The 24,468-nt window shown below is 35.2% G+C and overlaps 3 protein-coding genes across 4 annotated transcripts; 1 reads left to right on the forward strand and 2 right to left on the reverse strand.

Moving 5' to 3' along the window:
* Positions 1–32: 32 nt before the first annotated feature.
* LOC110466606 (sister chromatid cohesion protein DCC1-like) lies at positions 33–14,407 on the forward strand. Of its 2 annotated transcripts, XM_021523195.1 has the most exons (12): positions 59–79; positions 2,763–2,943; positions 4,259–4,423; positions 4,983–5,148; positions 5,930–6,064; positions 7,674–7,764; positions 8,592–8,730; positions 9,605–9,693; positions 9,945–10,021; positions 11,345–11,422; positions 12,748–12,896; positions 13,459–14,407. In XM_021523195.1, the coding sequence occupies exons 2-12, from the start codon at positions 2,903–2,905 to the stop codon at positions 13,565–13,567; spliced, it is 1,239 nt and encodes a 412-aa protein (XP_021378870.1). In that variant the 5' UTR covers positions 59–79; positions 2,763–2,902; the 3' UTR covers positions 13,568–14,407. The 2 variants fall into 2 exon arrangements, with proteins under 2 accessions (XP_021378871.1, XP_021378870.1); XM_021523196.1 differs by lacking the exon at positions 2,763–2,943 and having other exon boundaries at positions 33–79.
* Positions 14,408–14,503: 96 nt separating this feature from the next.
* LOC110466611 lies at positions 14,504–18,625 on the reverse strand. The gene is made up of 2 exons (XM_021523201.1): positions 17,169–18,625; positions 14,504–16,898 (listed from the first exon to the last, which is right to left on the reverse strand). Exons 1-2 carry the CDS (start codon positions 17,713–17,715, stop codon positions 16,501–16,503), a joined length of 945 nt encoding a protein of 314 aa, XP_021378876.1. The 5' UTR covers positions 17,716–18,625; the 3' UTR covers positions 14,504–16,500.
* A 1,301-nt stretch (positions 18,626–19,926) lies between these two features.
* Positions 19,927–21,457, reverse strand: LOC110466610. Its single transcript, XM_021523200.1, has 3 exons — positions 21,169–21,457; positions 20,455–20,805; positions 19,927–20,329 (listed from the first exon to the last, which is right to left on the reverse strand). The coding sequence occupies exons 1-3, from the start codon at positions 21,374–21,376 to the stop codon at positions 19,935–19,937; spliced, it is 954 nt and encodes a 317-aa protein (XP_021378875.1). The 5' UTR covers positions 21,377–21,457; the 3' UTR covers positions 19,927–19,934.
* Positions 21,458–24,468: the final 3,011 nt, after the last annotated feature.

Consider the following 24,468-nt stretch of genomic DNA (forward strand, 5'->3'; position numbering starts at 1 on the left):
CAGACCCAACTCATCAGTGTGATAAATATCATTGGGAACAGACGGACATCAAAAGACACGTTTGTTGACAGTTTATGGGGTACGTAAATAAAACCAGTACCACTTATAACTATTTACTCACACGTTTGGGTGATGTTATCCGGGTCACGATCTGGCAAAACGCGCTCAAAGATTGCAAAGAATATTAATCGAATGTCTGAATAAATAAAAGTGAAAAGGACACGACTCAGAGTAGCTGTCCCTGTCAATAAATAACGTGTGATAAAGGTCATCAATGAAACATATAAGCATAATATTTTGTTAATGCAGTAACGCATTTTAATATGTAGTATCTATAATATATTTCTTTTCATATTCTGCCGAGGTCAACTTTCGTCCAACCTTCGCTCATATCCCGTTTTAAAACATTTTGTACAATATGACAGATGTTCAATGATATAAATATATATATATATAAATCGGCCTATAGATATGAAAATAAACAGTTGTAAGTGAGATATGTAAAAAACATATGTGCAGTTGACGTCAAAGTTGATATTTTATAGGGTGTTCCTGTAACTGTGTAAGTGCTCCTATGTGTGTATAATTATTAAGTAATCCAATGAGTGTTTCTAGACCGTCCCGGTCAGCTGTCAGTTCTAGATCTAGAACTTTCAGTTTTGGTGACTTATTTGGGCCACTTTTGTAAAAAAAAATATATGTTATTGCTTTGTTACGGTGACGAAGCGAAAGGGTGCCATTTCATTTTCTTAAACGGATTTTTGTCGCCGCGAAATACCGAAAAATGCGCCTTTATTGATTTGCTAAACGGCACTTTGTCGATTTTTCTGCATCGTTTCTTGGAAAGACGAAAAAAATGAGCCGTTTTATTTTGCCTAATAGTTCTTTGTAGCTAAAGCGCTAATAAGGCACTCTGTTAAACAACGCAAAAAAAACAACAACGAAGCGTCGAACAGCAAAGTAAAATGGCACTTTTTTTGCGTGACAAAACGCCTTTTTTTAGGAAAATGTATAACTTTTTTTTTCTTCCGGCGACAAAGAAAAAAAAACCGCGTCTTTTTTCGTTTCGTCGGTACATGGACTTAGATAGCAATCTAATTCCGTGGTCGGTACGTGTTAGATTGATACCCGAAAAATAAAAGCGAAAAGGCCAACTTCAAATGCACAACACATAAATTCATTAAAAAATATATGGCTTTTCACGTGATGTCCCTTTAATCAGCAACCATGCATAGTTGACAGCGTTTGGAACACATTCGTGCTGTTAGGCGCGGGTTTGATACATAAATATTGTTCAGTCACTGGTTCGAGTCTAGGTTAGGGGATTTGGTGGCCACAGAGCGTGAAGCAGGTCGAGGCCAATTTTTTTTTTTTTTGTAAAAACCTTTAATCATCAAAAGAGATGGCGTCATATCTACCAGAACTACATTACATCTCGTTTTAAAATAGTCACTGGTTCGAGTCTAGGTTAGGGGATTTGGTGGCCACAGAGCGTGAGGAAGGTCGAGGCCAATTTTTTTTTATTTTTTTTTGTAAAAACCTTTAACCATCAAAAGAGTTGGCGTCATATCTACCAGAACTACATTACATCTCGTTTTAAAATTGTCTATTGGTTTTTACAAACTGTTGTCTGTCCTTGAGTCAAATCAAATAATTCTGAATGGTTAGCGGTTATACGGTTGACTATTTATGCAGTATTTACCGCGAAAAATGTGTGCGTTTTTGTGCATAACCCGTTTGGCATATTTATGGAAAAAATCATAGATATTTTCGGTGTATACCGTATAACCAGGATCAACCAAGCACCAAAAATAAAAATCTTGGTTGTACATTGGTGTCAACCTCTTCAACCTCGAATAAGGAAATTCCTAAGTCTAAGTAATTCGTGCGTGATATACAAGTATTCGTTCACAAATAACTATGACCCTTTTTACTAATTCTGAATACTACTTATCTGTGATCACATTTAATGCTTTTCATATATTAACTCTATTTTTATGTGTATATATTGTTTCAAAAGAGTCATAGCCCGGGGGCCTTTGGAGGTAGGGGACTCTAAATCACTTAGGATTCTGGGTTATGATATTTTCTTATTCTGTGGGGGACTCTAAATCACTTAGGATTCTGGGTTATGATATTTTCTTATTCTGTGATAATTATTTCAGCTTTTTATTAATGTATGTAATTATCTCCCTTTACTCGTAATATAATGTGTTATAATGTTATTTTACATATGTTTGTCGCAATAATAGCTCGCAAGAGCTAATGTTCCTTGTTTACCTGTATTGTTTCTTATATCTCCCTCATTCCACTTTTCCAATGAGGGAGAAAGTGACTGAAATTGCTTTGCTTTTCCCTTTTTATGAATTAAATAACGTTAGCTCCAAAAAACTTTCATTTGATTCAGACACACCTGTTGTGTTTATATAACACACACGCTGCAGTAACTAGGAGATCATTTTACCAGAAGATGTAAAAATCGAGTTTGTGTGAGTTTGGACTTGAATGAGGGAGTTTCGAGGAAGATTGGTCAATTTTGGTAAAAATGAGGTAGTCTCCTTCCTAATGAGGGAGGGTAAGTTGACAGCTATAATGGTTATAGGCCTGACTAAACTGTAACGTTATACCACGGTCTAATCTAATTCCGTGGTTATACCGATTGTATGAAGCAGGGATATACTGTCCCTGTATGAAGACATGTATATATTTCTGATTTTTCAATATATGTTTCTTAATACACATTTAAATATGTTTATATTTAGGCCTTTGTCATCCCCGCTCAACATCTTACATACGTAGCATCACGTATACGTACATGTCACAAACATTTTACGAAACAGCGCAGGCCGACTTTACACCACACTTCCGGTAAAATTGGCGGGAGTTACATTTTGACAGCAACATGGACACCGAAATGGAAGATGTAAACAATGGCGGTCTAAGGTATTGTAACATGACAGCAAAATTCCGAATCAACTTCAATTCCCGTTTGATCTTTTGCATGAGCCAGCAGAGAAGCAAACGACATGCATGTGACAACAATAATAATAATATTTATTCGGTAAAAGCATGATCAGATGATACAGGTACAAATATCACATACAATGTATAATCACCTCGTGACATCGCTGCGATAACGTAGCTTTCTGACGACGAGAGATTTAGATTTCAATTGTATAATAATCACAGTATTTAAATTATCACATCAATGTTGATATCACAAATTTTTGAGCACTATAGATACAATGTATCTGTATGATGACTAAGCTTTAACCTAGGATATCCCATGAAAGCTGGGTGGCAGCCTATTTCCAATGGGGACCTCGAGCTCGGTATCATCATCACTGTACTGTAGTGTAACCACAGGTACTAGACTCGTCTGTCAATACACCTTTATTCAGTTATTATATGTGTATTCACAGACGAGGCTAGTACCTTTGGTGTACCAGTATATTTAGTCCGAATTAATCCGACGTTTTATCGACTTTTTTCATATTAAGATCATCGGCAGACCTGATTGTAATATATGAAGCATTATATCATTGCAGATACGTAGGGCCGGGATACGTATATAACTATTAATTACATACTTAGATTTCTGTATTTCATAAAGTTCAAGTTTCCTCTGGCCCCAACACCAAACTTCAGACATTTTGCATGCATGCTCTGTAGAAAGATAGAAAGACATCTGTCAACATTCCTCATTCTGTTTATTTTGGGCCAGCGAAAACTAGGGCTATTTTCCTAACACAACCTCATTAAATAAGCACAACCACGGACTTAGAAATTCCCTGGCACAACTAGGTCGCGATCGGGAACTGGTTGATTGCACTTCACATGTACTTTAACGTTCTTCTTCATAAAAATCTGAATGATCGATACTCTAGATCAATCGAGGTGCACGAAATAATTAAGACAAGTACTGGTGGGTTTGTTCACATTCGCCCTAACATAAGTATATTCTGTATAGCTATATTAGACTTTATAGCCAAATCTAGCTAGGCGGAAGAGGGGCCTTAGGGGAAACAAGAGGTAATTTGCAATAATATAATTAGTTAGTATTTAGTGGGAATGCTAAACCTTGATTGCTTAAATATCCAGGTGAGCAGTGAGAGATACAAGCCCTCTAGGCCTCTTGTTTAATTATAAATTTAAAATATGTTAGAATTTACCATTGCCAAATACATCACTTTGTGTCATCAAAAATGTCATGGACATTCTAGTATTTGTCAGTGTGTGGTACTCTTGTTAATTTAAGATCACTGGAGGACATAAAACTGGTGATGGAATATGCCAAGATTGATCCAACGGAAGTAAAACCTGTTGTCCAGAGTGTTTATTTTTCGGAGGAGTTGGACAATGATGCTGTCAAATTTTTAGAAGTAGACGACGCCGTTTTGACAGCTCTTGAAGCTGGTGATGAGTAAGTATCAAGCTAATCTAAAGCCTACAAGATTGAGATCAGGAAATAAAGTAAAAGAAGTGAAAAACTGTTTGAAAATAAGCAGTATGTTTCTTTAAATAGAATGGAGATAAATATCCAACTTACATTGAGAGTATTTCTTCACTTCTGAAAAATTAACTTTATTTGTTGGGTTTGTAGTATGTGTTGTTTCCGACATGTGGTTTAATCCTCCAAATTTAAGGAGAAAATGTTATTTGACTTCATAGAATGCAAAGGGTCAACTGAAAGCTGTTGTTTTAATGGGGTGGAATTACATTATTCTTAATATTAATTTCTTTTATACATATAAAAGTCTTTCTGTTTCAAAAAGTGTATATTTGTGTTACCAAAACTGTTTAACAGTGTTCATGTATACCTACACCTGAATATATTAAATATTATATACGTATTAATGTATATATTAAATCGCCTGAAGAGCCCAAAGATGGGCAAACGTACCAGGGAGATTTAGTCTTCTGTGTTTTGATTTATTTATATATAGTATATGTAAAATATGGTGATATTTTTTGGTGTTCAGGTTAGTGATTCGGGGAGAGAAGACAGAGAGTGCCGTGCTGTGTACAGGCAGCAAGACATATGACATAAAGGAGGCAGAGATGTCCAACTGCATGCTGCTACTGTCCGATATGGTCTGGAGTAAGGACCTGCCCGACAAAGGAGACCAGGCTGTCAATTACAGAAAGGTCTAGCATTTAGTCCTCATCATCCCACCTCTCTTGAATACTATTACTACTTTATTAATGTAATAACTCTCTTAGCAAGTTTTTCATCAAATGTGTGTTTTTTTTTATCAATATCAAAGGGTTTGGGCACAGAAAGTTTGGTATGGAAATTGGAATAATTTAAAAAAAAATGTTTGTGATGGTTAAAAGTTTAACCATATACTCATTTGAAGATATGTTAAACAAAACCCAGAAATGTATAAAGATAAAGGAGGAAGGAAGAGATGGAAAGAGGGATAAAAGGGTAAATGTTCTAGTTGTAAAAGTTGTACGCTAATTCAATAACAGTTTCACTTGATACTTCTAGAAGTGAACAATATACCAATGAATATATTACTGGTGTATTGCAGTTTAAAAAATCAATCAGAAACAGGTGTATGTTTACATATCTTTCAGATTACACTATTATATTGCAACCATGTATATTATTATATGTTTCCAACTAAGAAACCACTTATATCCATGTTCATAAAAAGGTGATGTTTTACAATATTTTGTATTCTAAAGTTTAGGCATCTTCATATGTGTTCAGATTTTATGGTAGGTCAGAGAGGTGATGTCATTATTTTATGAATTCATATTTTTCAATGTCATAGAAAGTAAGAAACCTGAAGATACTTCAAAATCAGCCATAAAATACTTTTCATGGCTATAAAGTTTCTTTTATCATTATTATACTGATGCTGCCTTGCCAAACATTTTATGAACAAGCACTAAATATCACAATGATGCTGTTTTTCAGGTGACTTCTGTATTACAAAACTACTTTGAGCTGCGGCCATGTAAGCCTAAGGTAAAAAAGTTGAAGATGTTACTGGAGAAAAACATGTACAACGGCAAGGAGAGCGAGGAGGATGAAGAGCATATGGATGAGAAAGTGAGAAAACATGTAGTGAAGTAGGGTATTCTAAACCTTTCCTGGTGTGAATTTTTATGCATTAATATAATATTTATGTGGTGGTCATGATCAGAGCTTTGTACAGTAAAGCATGGTTAAAATAAAGCGGAGCAAACTCAAATAATTTGTTCTGTTTAAGGGTCCTCATACCACTGCCAAAAACTGTAAGTAAGTTTGGGAAACTGTTTTTTCCAGCATCGCTATAACTTTATAAAATCATTTCTACAAAGAAAACCATACCTTGCGTTACATTTATGAGAAATAATAAAGATGAAATAAACAAAATCAGTAAAACCCCGCTAACTCAAACTCTTTGGGTCCAGATCAATAGGTCGAGGTATACATGGTATTCGACGAATCAGAGGTTTGACCGACATCGTCATTTTTTTATTGGGTGGGACAACAGACATTATAAGTACCGTAAATATCGCAGATAATAAATGATAGAAGTAAAAATAAGTTTAATAAAGATGACAACATTTCATAAGATATAAAATATAAATATCTTAACAATGAAAACATTTAGCAAAATCGGTATTAAGAAAGGAAATACATGTAAAATTAAAAAAGCTGCATGTGTAACGTACTTGTCGTTTTGACATAGTCCATCATACTGTAATGAGCTAGGATAATTTTACAAAATATCAAAAAAAGAGGAACTCTGCGATCATTTTAAAATGAAGAAATCTTGAATCCTTTTTATCATAATGTTGATCGATAACGAAACTAACAATCACAACTCATTCAATTTAAAAGTCTTTAAAGTAGTCGAGAATCCTTTATGTGATTTCTGCTTAATATTGCCATGCCCAAATATGGTTTTACTCACCCTCTTCCGCCAAATTATCGATTTCAAAACATTGTCTGGAAATGATAAATTTGCTCACAAAATGATAATCAGCTACAACAGGGTAAGTTGGGTAACGGTACAGTAACTTAATGATACTGCCGTTAATCCTTTAATTATCTGACATCCAGTCGACACCTGTATAAGCGCAATGAACGTGGACCGCAGCCTGTGCCTCGAGGCATGTCGATGGCACGCGGCTATACATGTGGTTGTGTCAGCCTGTTTGACGAATGGAAAGGTAAGATACTAAGGTTTTGAGTGGTCAACGGGAATAAATTGGATTTCGAGGAATACAGGGTATTTGAGCAATAGCTGTTCGAGTAGCCTGAGGTTAATTTACAAAGAATATATATAAGAACATGGTCGGGACCAAGTGAACTATTTTAGGAATAGGGTGTATTCGAGTTATGGGAGTTCAAGTAAGTGAGGTTTTACTGTATGATCAACTGAGATTTGAACCCTGGAATTGAGATTGTTATACTATCGCTATAACTAATTGAGCTACCTGGTCGGCAGAAAGGTACAAGCCAGACTGTTACAGTTATATCCAAGGGAAAGTTTGGGGGATCTTACTGTATATAGGAAAAACCACAGTGCAGTGGGGCAGGGATCCTTAGGCATAGTTTGTTACAAAAAATGGTAATAGTAGACTTTTAAGTTAAGAAAGAAAAGCTGCTACTACATCTGTACTTTGAAAACATCTTGTAAACATTAATTAATGAAATTTACCTTTTTCAGTATACCTTCCAAGATCTCTTGAATTTAGTCCAGGCTAGTGAAGCAGAGATCACAGCAGCTCTGAAGAAACTACAAGCTTGTAAACTTGAGGGTGAGTCCTTTTTTATCATTCATAATATTTAACTGGAGACATTGAGCTTTTTATGTTCAGTTTCGTTCAATGACTGTATTACTGCATACATTGTAGGTAACTATTTTGTTTGGGGAAAATCAATTAATGAATATATTTGGTACATGTTTAAAATCAATAATTTGGGAAACAAACATGCTATAATTTTGAAACATTTGTGGTTATTTTGTTTTGTCATTTTATGTTTACAAACCATTTAATGATGTAAGGAATAGTGATCTGTTGGCATTTGAGATTTGAGATTTTGAGCCACCAACTAGAATATACTTTTGTTCGCTGTTCCACCATTACCTGGTCAACAGTATACAGTTGACCTGCGGCCTCGGGGAAACAGTTCATCTGGAGGGTCCCAACTCCTCGGGAAAATAGTTTTGACTGTTGACTGATAAGGCATGAAACAACTGTTTTGTTACTTGACCAATGAAAAACCAAAAAGTCCTATGTCGAATGTGATGTTTAGATCTACCGACAGACGACCGTCAACAATCCAGTACCAAAAACGCTTGATCATCAGGGTGCTTGTAATTATAGGTGCGTTCGATTACCTAACATGTGACCAGTCAACAGTTGCACGTGACCAGTCAACAGTTTTATGGTAGCACACATTAGCTATAGTTCGTTTGGTGAATTGTCTGGGAAACAGTCGAAATTGATTAATATGCAGTTATATAGCGAGTCAGGTAACAATTAATGTTAATATATGAGAAGGTGATTTATGTGTAATTCTTCTCTGTTTAAATATTACAATCTAGAGTTCATACTATGCGTTTATACATTCTCTATTGCAGGGTACTGGCGTGTGTTACATTTTGACTTCTTAACCCAAGTACTTAACCACATCATACAACTGTCTGAGGAGAATGACTGGCTGCGGAGTGGTCTCCCCTTGGAGGACTGCTGCCAGACTTTGGAGGAACTCTTTCCGAGGTAAGTACATGCATTTAATTTGTGGCTTTTTTCTGTGGTAGACATTTTTCTTGAAATATCTTTCTCAAGTAGATATCTTGTAAATATTTGGTTCGTCTATCTGTATTCAAGATTGTTTGTTAAGATTGTAGTGTGGTAGGATAGTGTCTGTTGATGAAATGATCAAAAAGGAATTAAAAGAAACCCATAGCTGTCATACCTCCCTCATTAGGAGGGAGACTCCCTCACAAATTAATTTAAGTTCTACAAAATCTGCATCCTGTGGTCAATTGATCTCCTAGTAACTGCAGAATGTATGTAATGATCATAAGAGGTGTGTCTGAATCAAATGAACGCTTTTTGGAATTATTTTGATTTATAAAAAGGGAAAGATAAATTGAGCAAAGCAGTTTCAGTTGTGTTTCACGTACTTTCTCCCCCATTTGAAATGTGGAATGAGGGAGATCTCCCTCATTGGAGGTTTCAGAGGTTGACGCCTGAGGAATCCAGTAAAGTTATTGTAGCACTTGGTTTACTCAAAAAGGGCCTGTTCACTTTGGCAGAATGACTGGATCATGTGTTTGAAAGTAATATTTTTTGTGGGGTTAAGCATATGGCAGACACACATAATGTTAGATATTGAAAGCATTTGCCGGAATAGAACATAGACTACAAGGTCTGTTCTTATTTCATCCACAACTCTGGTCAAAATTTAAGAATATGATATTAAACAAAAGTTGCAAAGATCAAACACAGTTGTGTCAAAAGCTGCTTCATTCCGCTGTTTTTCTTTTTCTCTGCTTTCGGCGAAAATTGGTTGGAATTAAAAAACAAACACTTATGTTCTATGCATTCATGGTGTATCACTTTATCTGTTTTTAATTTTGTTTTACAGGCCAGTTATAGAACATGTAATTAGTTGTTATGCAGACAAAATGTCATCACCGACTGGTACTGAAGATGACGACTCACATATGGAAATTGGTAAGCAACACTTTCCAGTCTAAACCGACACAAAGGAAAGTATCTTTGACACCAAAAACTGTCTTCGGTGTTATGAAAGCACCCATTTAGAAATACTCTCACAAAAAATCTGTTTTAATATTAATATTTCTCATAATAAGTAAATGATGTAGATTGGTAAATGTCAGTCTGTCATAATGGTCTGTCTTTATATTCAGTGATGTTTTATACTCTTGAATTTTTTTCATATTCTTATTATATATTTTTTTCAGACACAGCGTTTTACACATTGAACGAAGACAAAATTTGCAGATTCTTTGCAGAGCTGTGTCTTCGAAACGCTGGAAAAGTATGTACCGGTACATATTATATGTAAAAAGTTGTTTTATAGTTTATTCATATTTTTTTTGATCCATGAAAACATTTTTGTGAATACTTAAGCATTGAACTAGCGCGCATTATGATTTGTTTGCTTGCAAAGCTGTGTCATTCAAATAGATCATAAATACCATACAAAAACAGTTCAATACTTATGTTTACGTTTTCTCTGCCTCTTATGTTATTTTTTAACTTACAATTTATATCTAAAATTTAAAATGCCTGCCTTATCGACAGTCCACACAAATTCGTTCAATAGTTGGAACAGCGTGTTGTCGCGTGCTGATTGGCAAACAAAGTAGTACTTTGATTAACAAACACTTAAATTTTATTCCACAATTCAGTATCAATACAATTGCGTATAATATGTCTATAGGGTGATTTAAGTTTATCAATAGAACTCTGAGCTGAAAGTTAGATTTGAAATTGTTTCGATTTTTCCCCGGAGCAAATTTCGTGCATGGATAAATATGGTGAACACCGTAAATCCGACCTTGCCCTCCACGAGGGAGTTATTTTTGGAAGTTAATTCAAACTTTTCTCTTTGCTCTGACATTTTGTGAAGAATTCACAAGTGAATTAATTTGTTGATTGTATGGGAAGCTGACTACAGTCGGTAGATTCTATAACAGCCTCGTTATTTGACATGTCTTCAAAAACTGAAGAAACCGTGGCTGCGAGACGCGTGAAACTGATAGCGTTTGAAGTGAGTGATCTTGCGACGGAGCACAGGGGTTCGTTACAAATGTCTGAAATGTTTATGTGTGCTGTGACTCATATCAGTAGGTCTGTAACATATGTGTCAGTAGGTCTATAGAATATGTGTATTTCAGGCATTTGTAACGAACCCCTGTTGATCAGTGCAGTTTAACAGACGATATTTCTAATAAATTGCATGAGTGGTAAAATTGTTTCCATTGCCGGCATTGGTGATTTCAACCGATGTGCATTTTGTACGATATTGCAGACCTTGGTCTTGTTTTTGTTGTAATAAAATTATTTTTTATTTTATTTTTTATTTTGCACATAAATTTACAATGACATTGTCAAGTCTTGCAATGCCCAGCGATATTTCAGCAGCCGTCATGTTTATTTTAATTGGATATTGTAGTTCCGGTCAGTGTTGTATTAATACGCTAAGAATTGTGCTGCATGGTAATTAAAGTCCCGTCAACAACACAGCTTTCAAAGAGGCTATATAGGGCCAATACCATGCAAATGTAAATATAATTAAATGATTTTTTGAAACTTCTTCAGTTTGGTCCCCAAATAACTTTTATTTTCATTCCGACAGTTTAACCTACAAGAGTTCCTGTCTGTGTGGGAGCAGAGTGTGCCGTCAGGGATGAAGACATATCTCCACCAAGTAGAGGTATAATAATAATGATAATTCTAGGTTCATATAAACTGCTTTATCACAACCTAGATTCTAAGTCATCTCAAAGTGGTTCACAAATTATTAGCCATGGTTATTGGGCCTTTGCCGATATCTTTTTCAACTCCTTGGGAGCATGCAACTGGTGCTGCCATTTAAGCACTCACAGCTAGCATTCAACAATTCAAGCACTGCCCAACCACGTACTTATTTACAGCTGAGCAGACTGGAACAAGCAGAGTAAAGAATCTTGTACAAAAATACAACACAGTGCCGTGACGTGACTCGCACCCGCAACCCTTCAGTCCAGGCGTCCTACCACTCAACTACTGTGTATAGAACTTTGATCGAACCAGTGTGCACATATAGGGTAACAGCCCAGCAGCGATTAAAACATTATGTCATGATATATTGATCAAGTACAGACATTTTAACCGGTTTTAATAAAAAAAAATAATAAGAATCGTGGTTTTTTTTAACGTGAAGGCATCAGCATCATAATGAATGCATAGCTATGAACTTCCTTTATTTATAACTCTTAAAATTGATTGAGGACTCACGTTACGTTCCTCATATTAAAGTGTGTGTCCCCAATAGCGAAACAATTCTTCATTGCCTCAAGCCAAGGGAGAATACTCTGAGAGGCCCTTGAGTTGGGAACATACCTTTTATATAAAGAGAGACCATTCTGGATATTTCCTGACATCAGAGGCCATAAATGTTCTATCATATCATATAGGAAATCGATCCAAGAGCTGTCTCCTTTAGGTATGGCACTAAAGGGCTGTTTCTCGAGGTTGTAGCCAATCATCATTGGCAAAGACAGGTTGTTCCCTCAGGTTGCTCTAGAGATCATTACCTGGTATCTGATTTTTAAGGAAGTATGTCGTGATCAAACATGATAACAAAGGATTAATCCATTGGTGTGTTGTGAGGAGGAAGAATAATGGATTATATGGAATAGGGTTTATTCAAGGGAGATAAATCTTTAAAAAACAACTGACTATTGTTCTAATTATATTAGATACTGACCCAGTTATGAAGGGTTAGTACAGAGATGTTCTCTTGATTTAGCACATTGCTATACAGGGTATGACGTCTTCAGGGTTGAGTCAAGGGCATCTTAAAGAGAACTGTAATGGTAAATTTTTACAAATCTATTAACTTGTGTCTGATATACATCAGATGCTGAAATCTGACCTATACAAACAATAATAATACAATTATTCACCAATTGCAAGACTTCAACATTATGACAATTATGTGTGGGTTATATAAGTTTATTTATATGAAAAGGTTACTTTTTTTGACATGTTGTGCAGGGTATGGCGCTGATAAATCGTAGCAGTAAACCCGAGGTCATATGGTACTTTCCTGCAGAAAATCTCCCAGAAGATGTTGGGGAACGCTTTGATTCACTGTTCAGGACTCGAGAAAAGTGGACTTTAGATGAAATCGCACCATATGTTCGGTAAATAATTTCTGATTATTATTAGTGTGTAGTTGTCTGAATTTTGCACATTAGGTTAGTGAACTGCATTGAAAAATCAATCGGTAGAATGGCTTTAAATGAACTGATCATGTATTTAATGAATTTTTATTAGGCCAACGCAACAAAGATGATTTTTAAAAACAAATTTCATCATAGGTCTTTTAGAAATAATGTATGGATGCTATTGTCATCAGCTACTTGGTTTTGCAGGGCAAATTACTCAATTTTCAGTTTAACACTTACTTTTGCAAAAAGTATAAAACAGATTTATGATATTCACAATCTTGTTTTCATGAAGGGACATCAACACATGTATCTCATTTGCTTTAAAGCAATTTTATAAGTGACTGAGATATATTTAAGTTGCTATAGATACATTTTGTAATAACACAAATTTCATTATGATAGCTTGGCCATTACAGGCATAATAGAGTATTTCAATTCAATCTATTGGAGTTTTAAGATGTTTCCTCAAATGTGACTGGTTTTTGAGATAGGTGACATACAAAATGTAACTGCACATATTTGCTTGCTTCCACAGAGACCTGACAACAGCGAAAGTGGATGTAGGAGGATTACTGCTCAAGTACGCTCGCTCTTCACTGCATAATGGGATCAAGGTGTTCAACTCTAGGAAGCTTGTGTCATGACGACAGGCAAAATAACTTTAGTTTTGTGTGATTAAGAATGGATACAATTGATCATCTGATTCAAAGTGTTTCTTAGAGGTGATGGACTGATACGGAAGCATTTCAGAGATCTTATCAAATAAATGCTAGAATTGACCCACAAATTTGGTGTCTCAGCTAAAAACATCTTTTCAACAAGTACATATTAAATTGAAAAAAGGGTCTATACAGAAGAGAATTAAAAAATTCTATACCTATGATATAGTTTCTATAATAAAAGTTGAAGATGACGATAATAGTAAGAGCATCCCGAATTATTGAGAATTTACCAAAGTGGGGATGTGGCTTATCTGCAGCGGAAATATGGTTTGTCATTTAAGTGAAATCCCTACAGCGGACAGGACCAAACAAGGCAAAGGAATCAAAAACAAAACCTCAGCATTTCTTGTAGGGTTCCCTCATATCGATTTAAAGGGAAATTTCTTATAGCCTAGCTAGTAAAGTGAATTTGTTACTATGTGAAGTTCATGTCTTTCACAACAGTGCACTTCATTTGATGTTGCTGCATTGCATTTTACGAATGTCCTGATTATCTTATTTTAGGGATCAGCTAATCTTAAATAATAATACACACATTGCTGAAGTAATAGCGTTTTAAGGTTTCAGATTGTTGTGAATCACATAAGATTATCTTGATGGCTTTATTTAATTGTTTGTCCTTGGTGTGAGATGTCAGAAAAGAGCGAGAAAGCTAATATAATGTAGGGAGCAAGAATACCGTGAGTGTGTGTGTGTATGTGCTGATCTGAACTGTCTAGACTGTAACGAGAAGTGCTACATAAATTATATTTACCTTGGTAATTATATGGTTATGTTTTTGATTTCCTTGCGGCTTGTCATACAGCAATGGTAGATAGTTTGCTAGTCATGCTTTCTTTGGAAACAGTCAGTAATGAAAACCAGGACAAATACTAAATTAAAACATCAGTAAAAGAGAGAGAAGAGCAGGAGAGGGGTTAGCGACTTCTGTAGTGATCTTTGAAGCAGAAATTGCTAACTACCATGTAAGTCTATGTCAAATCCGAGAAATGTAACGTCCTCAAAGCAAGAACCAGGGTAATGACAAGGAAGCAAGGCACACCATTGTGTAGTCAAAAACATCCACCTTCACGTCACACAAGAAAATATAATATTTTCAAATGAGATCAGAGTGGCAATCGTAAAACTTGCCTATAGTCTTAAAAATCAGAAGAATTTCTCCGATAGCAGTCAACATCTATCACAGAAATGTTATTTGGAGCAAGGATTTGAGCAGAAAATCAACTTGGATATGTAAATAAAAATTTGTTTATGTTTAAAAAGGGTATTAGTCCAACATTTTGATTCACAATGTGGTCCTCCTTATTTTCGAGTTTTGACATGTTTAATAGCAGCAAAATTTAAAACTTCATAAAACAGAACTGAATTGATTGAACAATAGGAATTGTGATTAACTGAATGGTTGTGGATATACAATTAGAATTGGTAAAACGAAAATAATTGATTTTAAGATTTTCCTTTTGTTATCGATAGGAGATAAATGTCTATATGAATTTTATAACAAAGTTTATTACCGGTTCAACTTTCCTGTCGGATGAGAAAATGCTTCGTAATTTATATTTCCTGATGAAAAAAGTATGAAAATATATTCATGTCACAAGTACCAGTTCATGAATTGAAATCCCCACAAACAGAGAACATCTAGGTCCAAGTTAATTACATGTAAACATTTGGAAATCAGGACTTAATCTGAAAGCTTGTTTTCTCTTTGTTCCTGTTCTCTTTACGTATGTGTGTATTCTTTTTACTATTTAACTTTGTGCTTTAGTTCCAAGCGTGCTAGTATTCTCCAAATCTTTTGTAATCTTGGGCTGGATTTCGTGCAGTTATAAAGGGAATAATATTTCAATAAAAATGAAGATTCTTTTCAGAAAATGCAAATGTAAACTTCTAACAAATAACTCCACTGATGTAGAGAAATATGTAACTATAACCAAAGTTTATCACCGGCGTTATATTTATAAAAACCATGTATATTTACAAAATTAGAAACATCCCCATTCCACCTCTACATAAAACTCAACTGGAATTGGTATATTTCGTATGATAACGTGAAGCGTTGCTTCTAATACCAAATAATCAGTCTACAAATACGTGAATTATTACGATTGATAAATACATACTTACCTGAATTATTAACGGTAACAATCAATATTTAATCTCTTTAAGTATTACCGGTAAACATTATTATAAAGTTACTTGAATTAGTGTCTGTAATAAGTATGATTTAATTAGTATAGTAAATCTGGTTTAACTGAATATATAAGTGTGTGATGCATTCATTTTATGAATTGATTAATAAGTACATCATTATATGAAGTTTTACCCATAATGAATATACGATTACTTTTAATGTATTACATTGAGTTTTACCTGTAATTATTATATAATTTTCAAAGTTTTACCCGTAAGAATTACATAATTAAATAGAGTTTAGTATAGCATACTAAGTAGTATGCACAACCTGTGTTAATAATAATACTATATATTTAATTTCGTAAAGAATAACCAGGGTGGTCATGCTACTTTGATTGCAGTTGATATACAGGTATGCTCAATTGATGTTCTATTGATGAAAAGTACAAACATATAGCAAAACAAAATGACAAACCTCTTTTGTTATGTACAAGCCTGTCATATTGCTACAAAATGATGTTGATGGCCAAGTTTCAGGATTGTTTTTTAACTTAAGAAAGTCTGAAACTTCAGATTTTTCATTGGAAAGTTTGTTATCCCCAACTGGAAAATACTGAATTAAAAGAACATTCGAGAAACTGCAGCATGTTGATCCAAAAGGACAACGGACATCTTCATTCTGAGGATAACACTAATTCCACGGATTTACGTTATACAAGTCATGTTGGCTGCAGTAAGAACCCAGAAAAGGTCGTAAATGTTGGTTGAACTTCTGCCCCTGCCGTGTTTGACGTGATCCTGACCCAAACACAATCTCCTATCTCCAGTACTGCTATTGCTGTCGCTGATCCGGAGTTGGGATATGTACTAAGATCCGTCCCGAGAGCACTTCCGTTTCGCACTAGTTCGCTGATGACCCACGAGTTAAAGTCGGACTTGACATTCCAGTGGAAAACGTAAAGTCCCGCTAAGGGACTCGTGAACATTCCAGTGAACTGGCTATAGTGTCCACCCACGTTTATCACAATGTTCTCAAACACAATGGTGCTGTCCTGGCTTATATCATGATTTTCGTGAGCGAGAATCGCATAGAATGCCACGGCTTTGATTGGCGCATCTGGAACGAAAACGTTTTGACAAAAATGTTTACTAAAATTTTCAGAACTCTGTCTTCCCGGACGTTTACTTGTTCCAATTGCTTTACTTGAAAGTGACAAGTTGCTCAAATTAAGATTTCATTGGACCTTATATTAAAAAGAAAGAGTTTTGATTTTCGGACAAATTTATCCTAAATAGAACATAATATGATCAAGAAGTTCAAACACGTTTTATATATCAAAGACTATGGTTATTTCAAGGAAGATTTAAAACAAATAACAAATATAACCTTTCTGAGACTCCCGAAGTTCCACGCCAATGTTTGATATCTCATGGTCCAGCCTCTTTGCTGTAATGATCAGTTCTCTCTTCCTCGAGTTTTCTGTAGTATTGTTGTTGTCAGTACTTTCTGACCATTGTGTACCAGGAAGTACATTGTGGAGCACGCCGACCTTTTCATGTAGGCGTTGGTTTTCTGTCGTCAACTCGTCTATGTTGCTTGTCATTTCTGCTAACCTTTGTGCATGCCTCGTCTCAAGGTCTGCCACCCGTCTGCCTAGGTCTGTTATCATTCGCCTGTCTGCATCACGTTGCTGCTCTAGTTCATCCATGCGTCGTAGGGTTTCGGATAAAACTGAACGAATGGATGGGTTCAGGACATTGTAAACGTTGAGATTCGGATCTTGAAACTGTCCAGACACTTTAGACAAACAGCATGAAATGAAGTTCATGCAAATTATCTTTTGTAGCAGCATTATAATACGACTTAATATTTCATTAATAATTAATACTACAAGTGCACAGCGTATTTCATTAATGCTACAGGTGAACAACATTGATAAGGCGCTGCTCTACTGTCGTTTATCAGACACCAGAACCAAATTATGTTAAGTATGATTAGCTTAACCTCAACTTGACGTCAATTTGTGTGTGGCATCATATTTAAAATTATCTTAACATTTGTAACAATAATATCTCTAACGTTTTCACCCCGATCGAGAAATTAAAAAATACATTTATTTGAATATTTAGACATTTCCATGCTCTTTTTTTCTGTCGTGAAGCATGTCCGGATTTGAACATATAGGCCCTGATCAACGATAAAACTGGGGCTCGTCACAGGGTTATTGTGTATCCCTGTTATTGGAATGTATTTGCTGTTCAACGTTTAACCATATTTATGAAGCACGTAATACGTAAACTCAAAGCCATAAATAAGTTCCTATGGGAGGCGACTATAGGTTCGCTCTCGGTCCGTCAGTCAATAATTCTGTAGGCCCTGTTCTTTTGAGCATATTTCATATACTGTGTCGTCTACAATTACTAAACGTCGTATGTGAGTACCTCTGGGGATGAGGGAGTGTCTCGTAATGGATCCTTATCTATTACCCGACTATGTACAGAGTTGTGGCCCTTTGGTCATTTTTATACCGGAAACGGGGAATTTCCAAGACGGTCTTTATAGACAAGCATTTATAATATAGTACATATGTACATACGGTCATGTTCATTGTCAGATTGTCTATATTTAAAGATAAATTTTACAGACAGACGGTTTTTATACGACCGTCAAATTTGACGGTAGTATTATGGTATCGGGTTGTCCGTTCGGCGTAAACTATTGTTTGTCCGGCAATCTCCTCCTACATTTTTCGACCGATGTCTTTGAAACTTCGTAAACATTTTAATCATGATATGAAGTTGTGTCTCCCTTAAAAGAATTTTGATTCGACAATTTTTCCAAAAGTTATTCCCCTTTGTTCATTTCAGTATTTGATTTTTTGTCCGGCAATCTCCTCCTACAGTTTTCAACGGATCTCTTTGAAACTTGGTATACTTTATAATCATGATATGAAGTTGGGTCTCCCTTTAAAGAATTTTGATTTCGACGATTTTTGCAAAATGTATTGCCTTTTGTTCATTTCAGTATTTACTTGTCGAAGATTTTTCCTACATTTTTTATAGCATATCAGCTAACCACTCTTAGAATGATGCAGATCTTATTTCATTGTAAGCAAGTATATAACACTATGGCATTCGACGGGCGTATTTTGTTCCGCCCCGCGGTACTCTTGTTGTATATAGCTAGTCTTTATACATCAGAGGGAATTATGTACAATGATGTGGCCCCTTGGCCATCTTTATACCGGAAATGGGGAATTTTGAAGATGATCTTTATAGACAAGTGTTTTTGATGATGTACATAAGTACATACGGTCATGTTCATTGTCAGGTTTTCTTTATTCAAAGATTAAATTTACAGACGGTTTTTACATAGGTAGTCTTTATACACCAGAGAGGTTTATAATTAGATGGTCTTTATCAAAAGTTGACTTTACTTAAATGGTACCAACTAGTTAAACGACATTATAACCATTGTCACTACGTTGGGAAGTATTGGTTAGAGTACATTTCAGGAGAAGTATTCCATCACAAACGCATGTTGCCATGCGTTTCACAGAATTATAGACGTTCAAAATTTGAATGCTTGAAAATAAAAGAAAACAGGAAAACTGCATTGTCCTTATATTGCTCAGCATACACTTTAACGATGTTGCTATTCGGTAAATATGGACTCACAGCAAGAAAATGAGTTTCCAATTTGAAAGCAAAAGAACTTGTAAACAATTTGACAGCGGGAGTTACTCCGAGTCAGAATAAACTTCTTTTTGTTGATTCATCTTTTTCGTAGAAGAGAGATTACCTAAGTAATATAACAACTCTTTACTAGTGGAATTTATTTTTCGCGATTACGATAATGCAGACTGTTTTTATATACAGGTTTGTTTCCGTCACTGAACACTCAATAAAAAGTGCATTTTATTTCATCTGTTTCCTTTTGTTTTCTAGACGCAAACTATTGTTTGTTGATCAAGGCCAAAACGTTTTGCCAACGAGTACACAGTATAAACATTATAAAAAAGAGTTGAAATCAAAATAATACAATAAGACGTCGTGCCTCCAATGTTGAAGGTAACTTTCGTATATAAAGTCGATCGCTAATGTTTGTGTCCTTGTGTTTTTATTAATAACTAATAACAATTGGATCTTTTAACTATTTTATTAAGTATCCAGAGAACATCGAAGTATTCAGTTCAATATCTGCACCACTTGAATGTGTGCCGACCCTGACCCAAACCTCATCTCCTACGCTCAGTTGTACCACGGCTGATGCTGAACCTGTAGAAGCATGATATGCAACGGCAGTGCCGATGACATCTCCGTTTCGGACAAGCTCTGTGTACATGTAACTACTTGTAGGAAGGGACCGCATGCACCAATGGAAGGCATACACGCCCGCCTGAAGACATGAGAAGGCGCCTGTATTCTTGCTGTAGTACCCGCCCAGCATCGTGATGATGTTCTCGAACGCAATCGCATGCTCAATACCAGGATCGTTTAAAGTATGTCCGAGGATGGCGTGGAAAGCATAGTCGTTAGTTGTCAAACCTGAAATAAGAATAAAGTACCTTTTTCAGAACAGCATATCCTGCATTTTTGCATTAGGTTTAATTAATAAATATGTCTGCTAAGAACAAAATGTAAATATTATGGCGTGTAACACGACTACAGACCTGTACGTGTGATCCTATTTAAGTTCTTCTCCCACTTTCCGTTTCCATATGAGTCTCTTCTAAACCATGGTTTAGAATTCGTTTCGGTAACGTTGTTGTCTTCGGTCCATCCTGAACTGATGTTCTCTAGAAGAACCTCTGGTGTATGAGGGACGACGTTGCTAGTGTTGTAATCTACTGCAGTTGTCGCGGCATTGGTTTTCGTTGTGGATGTCTGTTGTGTATCGAGTTGTTTCTGAAGAGTGCCGACTTGATTATGTAGATCCTCGTTATCGGTCCTCAGTTCAACCATGCCCCGTCTCATGACCATCATCTGATCTACATCGCTAGCGTGCAAGTGTTCGAGAATATCTGTTTCAAAGGAAGCACTTGTTTGCTGTTAAACATTTTGAGGTATCCTTATATCGTATGTTGATTAACGTTTTAGTATAAAAATTTCATTATTCATCCTTATACAATAATGCCTCATTATACTGACACCATTTGGTAAACTAAGTGCCAAACGAAATAAGGGGCTTTCGTTGTATAGTACAAGTGAGCTAAGTTACATATCTATTATATTTGTTTTAACAAGTCACTCATGGTATACTTGAATAAAATCTAATAAACTGATATTAATTAATTATTATCGCTGATGTGTGTGCTTCCTGGCGTATGTTGAGTCGATCAATTATAGAATTTACTAATCATTATAATATTTAAGTGTATATTTACCAATACGTCGAGCGTCTTCAGCCTGTCTGCTTTCTAATTCCTCAACACGCCTAGTTAGGTCCGATGTCAAAGAGGCGAAGTGCTCGTCCAAGTAACTCAGCATAGCAGCCGGAATTTGTAGAGGGGAATTGTTATTGATATTTGCTCCATTTGTGACGGATAAAATTGATACAATAAAGCCAATACAGAAACAATGTTTACGAGACATTGTCGAAAATCTGTTTGCTTAATAGGGTCAAACAGTCTTGTTTCTTGTGATCGACCTGATAAGAACATCCTGTTTTGATTACTTCTATTTGTTAGGTAATATATTCGAGGTTCGATAAAGGGTTTTAACTATTAACACCCCCACAAGTACTTACCTATAAAATAATTCAGTATTTGGTAAAAAAAATTAAAAAAATGCTGAAAGTGTTTTTTGCCTAGTCAAATACTATTATTTAGATTTTAGTTATATATACTTTTTCTTCCACAACTATTTCAGTTACCTTACCCCAAACTCATTAGATAAGCTTGCTAGGAGTTGGTAAACATTTCATTGGTCAATTTTCTAATTATGCCGTTACGTGTCAATGCTTTGCGACTTCATCTTCCATTGTGACGTTATTGTTCATGGTATCTGTTTCCCCAATCGGGAGCAGGAAAAATGAATTCCGAAGAGAAACAGGGGTTTCTGTCTTTAATATCTGATCATTTTGGGAGAAAAAAAGTCCGGGAAACCTCTATGTAACAGTAGAAATGTCGCTAGTGTATTACAAACCAACTAAATGTAATTGCAATTTTCCTTTGCCATTTCTTATGTGAAATATCTTAAATATTAAGTATAGATAATTCACAAAGAATTACAAAGCACTTGTTAATTGGATATTGACACTTGGGAATAGCGCATAGTGAATCTAGGAAACTAGGCTGAGAGAAAACCCATATGTGGTAGGGCATGCAGGTGACCCTATACCTTTTCACGACCGATCGAGTAAACCGAACCCTGGCCGTCTTGTTGGAAGCTCGGGCAGTAAAAACTTATTCAAGGGCATGTGTCATACACTTCAAATAGTGTCACTTGTTAAGCTTAAGTTGGAGACTTTTTAAAACCAGAAATTGAAAAGTAACAAGCATTTAGATATATCAACAAAATGTTGGACTTATTGTTCTTGAGATATGACTAAGTAAAACATCATAAAATAACCGTAACGGCGTATATGTAAATTCACATTAAAATGGTTTTACACAGGAGCGTTTTTCTTTAGATTATTCATTAACTTATTTAAGCATCATGCAGTAGATAATGGGAAATCACAGGTGGTCCAAGCGAAACACGGAAGTAAATAGCTTCAGAAACGTGACAGTCCTTAACTAGGCCAAACAGTCGGGTGATCGATCTGATAAAAACCTGCTCTTCTGTTTACTTTTATATTTCTCTGATGTTTATCACAGGGACCTGATAATTTGTTACAGCTATATTTGGACCTAAACTAAGGTATTCAGAGATATTTTACATGTTTTAGGGGTTTAGATCGACTTTCGATAAAAATGACACCGATCATATAACCGAGAAGGGAGGAAAGCTCTCGATGTCCCTGTTATGTTAGTGAGGCTCATTGAAGGGTTAACTATAACCAGTGTTTCAAGTGCTTTGATAAACATTAATACACAATTTATACTGTTTAATTATTGAGTTGAATCCGATTGAAAATAGTTTAAACATACTTTCAATACTTTGTTCAAGACTGTTTCTTTTTCGTCTATTTATAATGTAAATTTAAATACATGTTTCTTCAGATCATCTGTTCGTTCTTAAAAAAGTTGCCTGTTCGTTTGAAGTTGTTCTGTGTAAAACGCAAAATGTTCCATGTAAAATGTTCTTTTTGTTTAAAATTCCGTTTGTTTCATTTTCGTGTATTTATTGTATGAAAAAAATCTTATTTGACAAATGACATAAGTTCGTTTTATATAACTACCTTGGTTAAAAACATTGTTGTAAAAATATGTGTTTCAAAAACCTATCTGTTTGTTTCATTTTTGTCTGCTATAATCGGTTTAATCAGTTTTGTGAAAACAATAGATTTAAAGTAGTCGTCTGTTTATTGATTTTGTGTGTTAGTCTCTTCTGTCGCTAAGAAAAAGGTTAGCCAGAGAAAAACTTTTTTGTTCATCAGTATCACACACTGTTTACCACGGTAAATTGTGATTATTTGAATTTGTGGTTCAGCCATGCTATTCATCACATGTCTACATTAACACATTTACAGCAATCCATGTTTCCCAGTAAGAATCGCATACTGTTCAAATGAATATCCATTTGAACATTCACCAACAAGTTAATTTTTCCTGAAAAAACCATCCAAGACTAAAATGTGATAAAGGAATGAAGATGGGACATAAATGTAGTCACATCGAGAGTAAAACAAACGATATTGCATTAATTCATTTTTAAAAATTGAAAACAAATCAACCTCTTTGGTGGGACGTTTTAAATATGTTATGACCCATCGGATATTAATGTGGGAAAATCGCCTTTTTATGGTCTTTTTGCTTCTCACCTGTATAAAAGTCAAATAATCAAAGTGCACGATTTTGGCTATCTCAATGGTCAAATTTGAAAAATACAAAGATCCAATATGCAATGTCGTTTTTTAATTTTTTATTCGCTAATAACCAATGTCCATTATCGACTCGGATGTTGAATTTAATATTCGAAACGTCCAACATCCATTTTCTAGGTATTATCTTTCTGGTTATTAAGCATTCAATCGAAAAGAAAAAGGACAAAAATAATTAATTATTTTTGTATTCATAATGATGACATACATGTACATTATTTTTCCGGTCGACAGTTGTAAGTCACGTGACCTCAGGTCTACAGCTAATGAAGCTGGCCAAAAACATTGCCTCTCTAGTTTATTGCATGCCTGAATGACATCGACCATGCAAATAGATTGTGTTCACACATAAATAACATAATACCGACAGAATGATAATGTTACCAAGGAAACAAAAGATCAATGTTTATATAGTAACGTCATAATAGGTTCCGTGCCTATTGACGTATGTGAAGATAATTTACGTACAAGTATAGATGAACCCTTACGCGTTCACCAAGTCGCTGTAATAGAAAATAGATATCTGACTATGCTTTGTTTTTTCTCCCCCTTTTATTGGATTTTTTAAACAAAAAATATTTGTGAGGTAGAATGAACCATAGCATTGTTATAAAACCATGGGGACAGTTCACTCTTCAAAAATGACATTTTTAAGCTATCTTTTTTAATATTTAGTTAATCGTGCTATACTCCTTCAACT

The sequence above is a fragment of the Mizuhopecten yessoensis genome, unplaced genomic scaffold (assembly GCF_002113885.1).
Source record: "Mizuhopecten yessoensis strain PY_sf001 unplaced genomic scaffold, ASM211388v2 scaffold11139, whole genome shotgun sequence".
Lineage (NCBI taxonomy): Eukaryota > Metazoa > Mollusca > Bivalvia > Pectinida > Pectinidae > Mizuhopecten > Mizuhopecten yessoensis.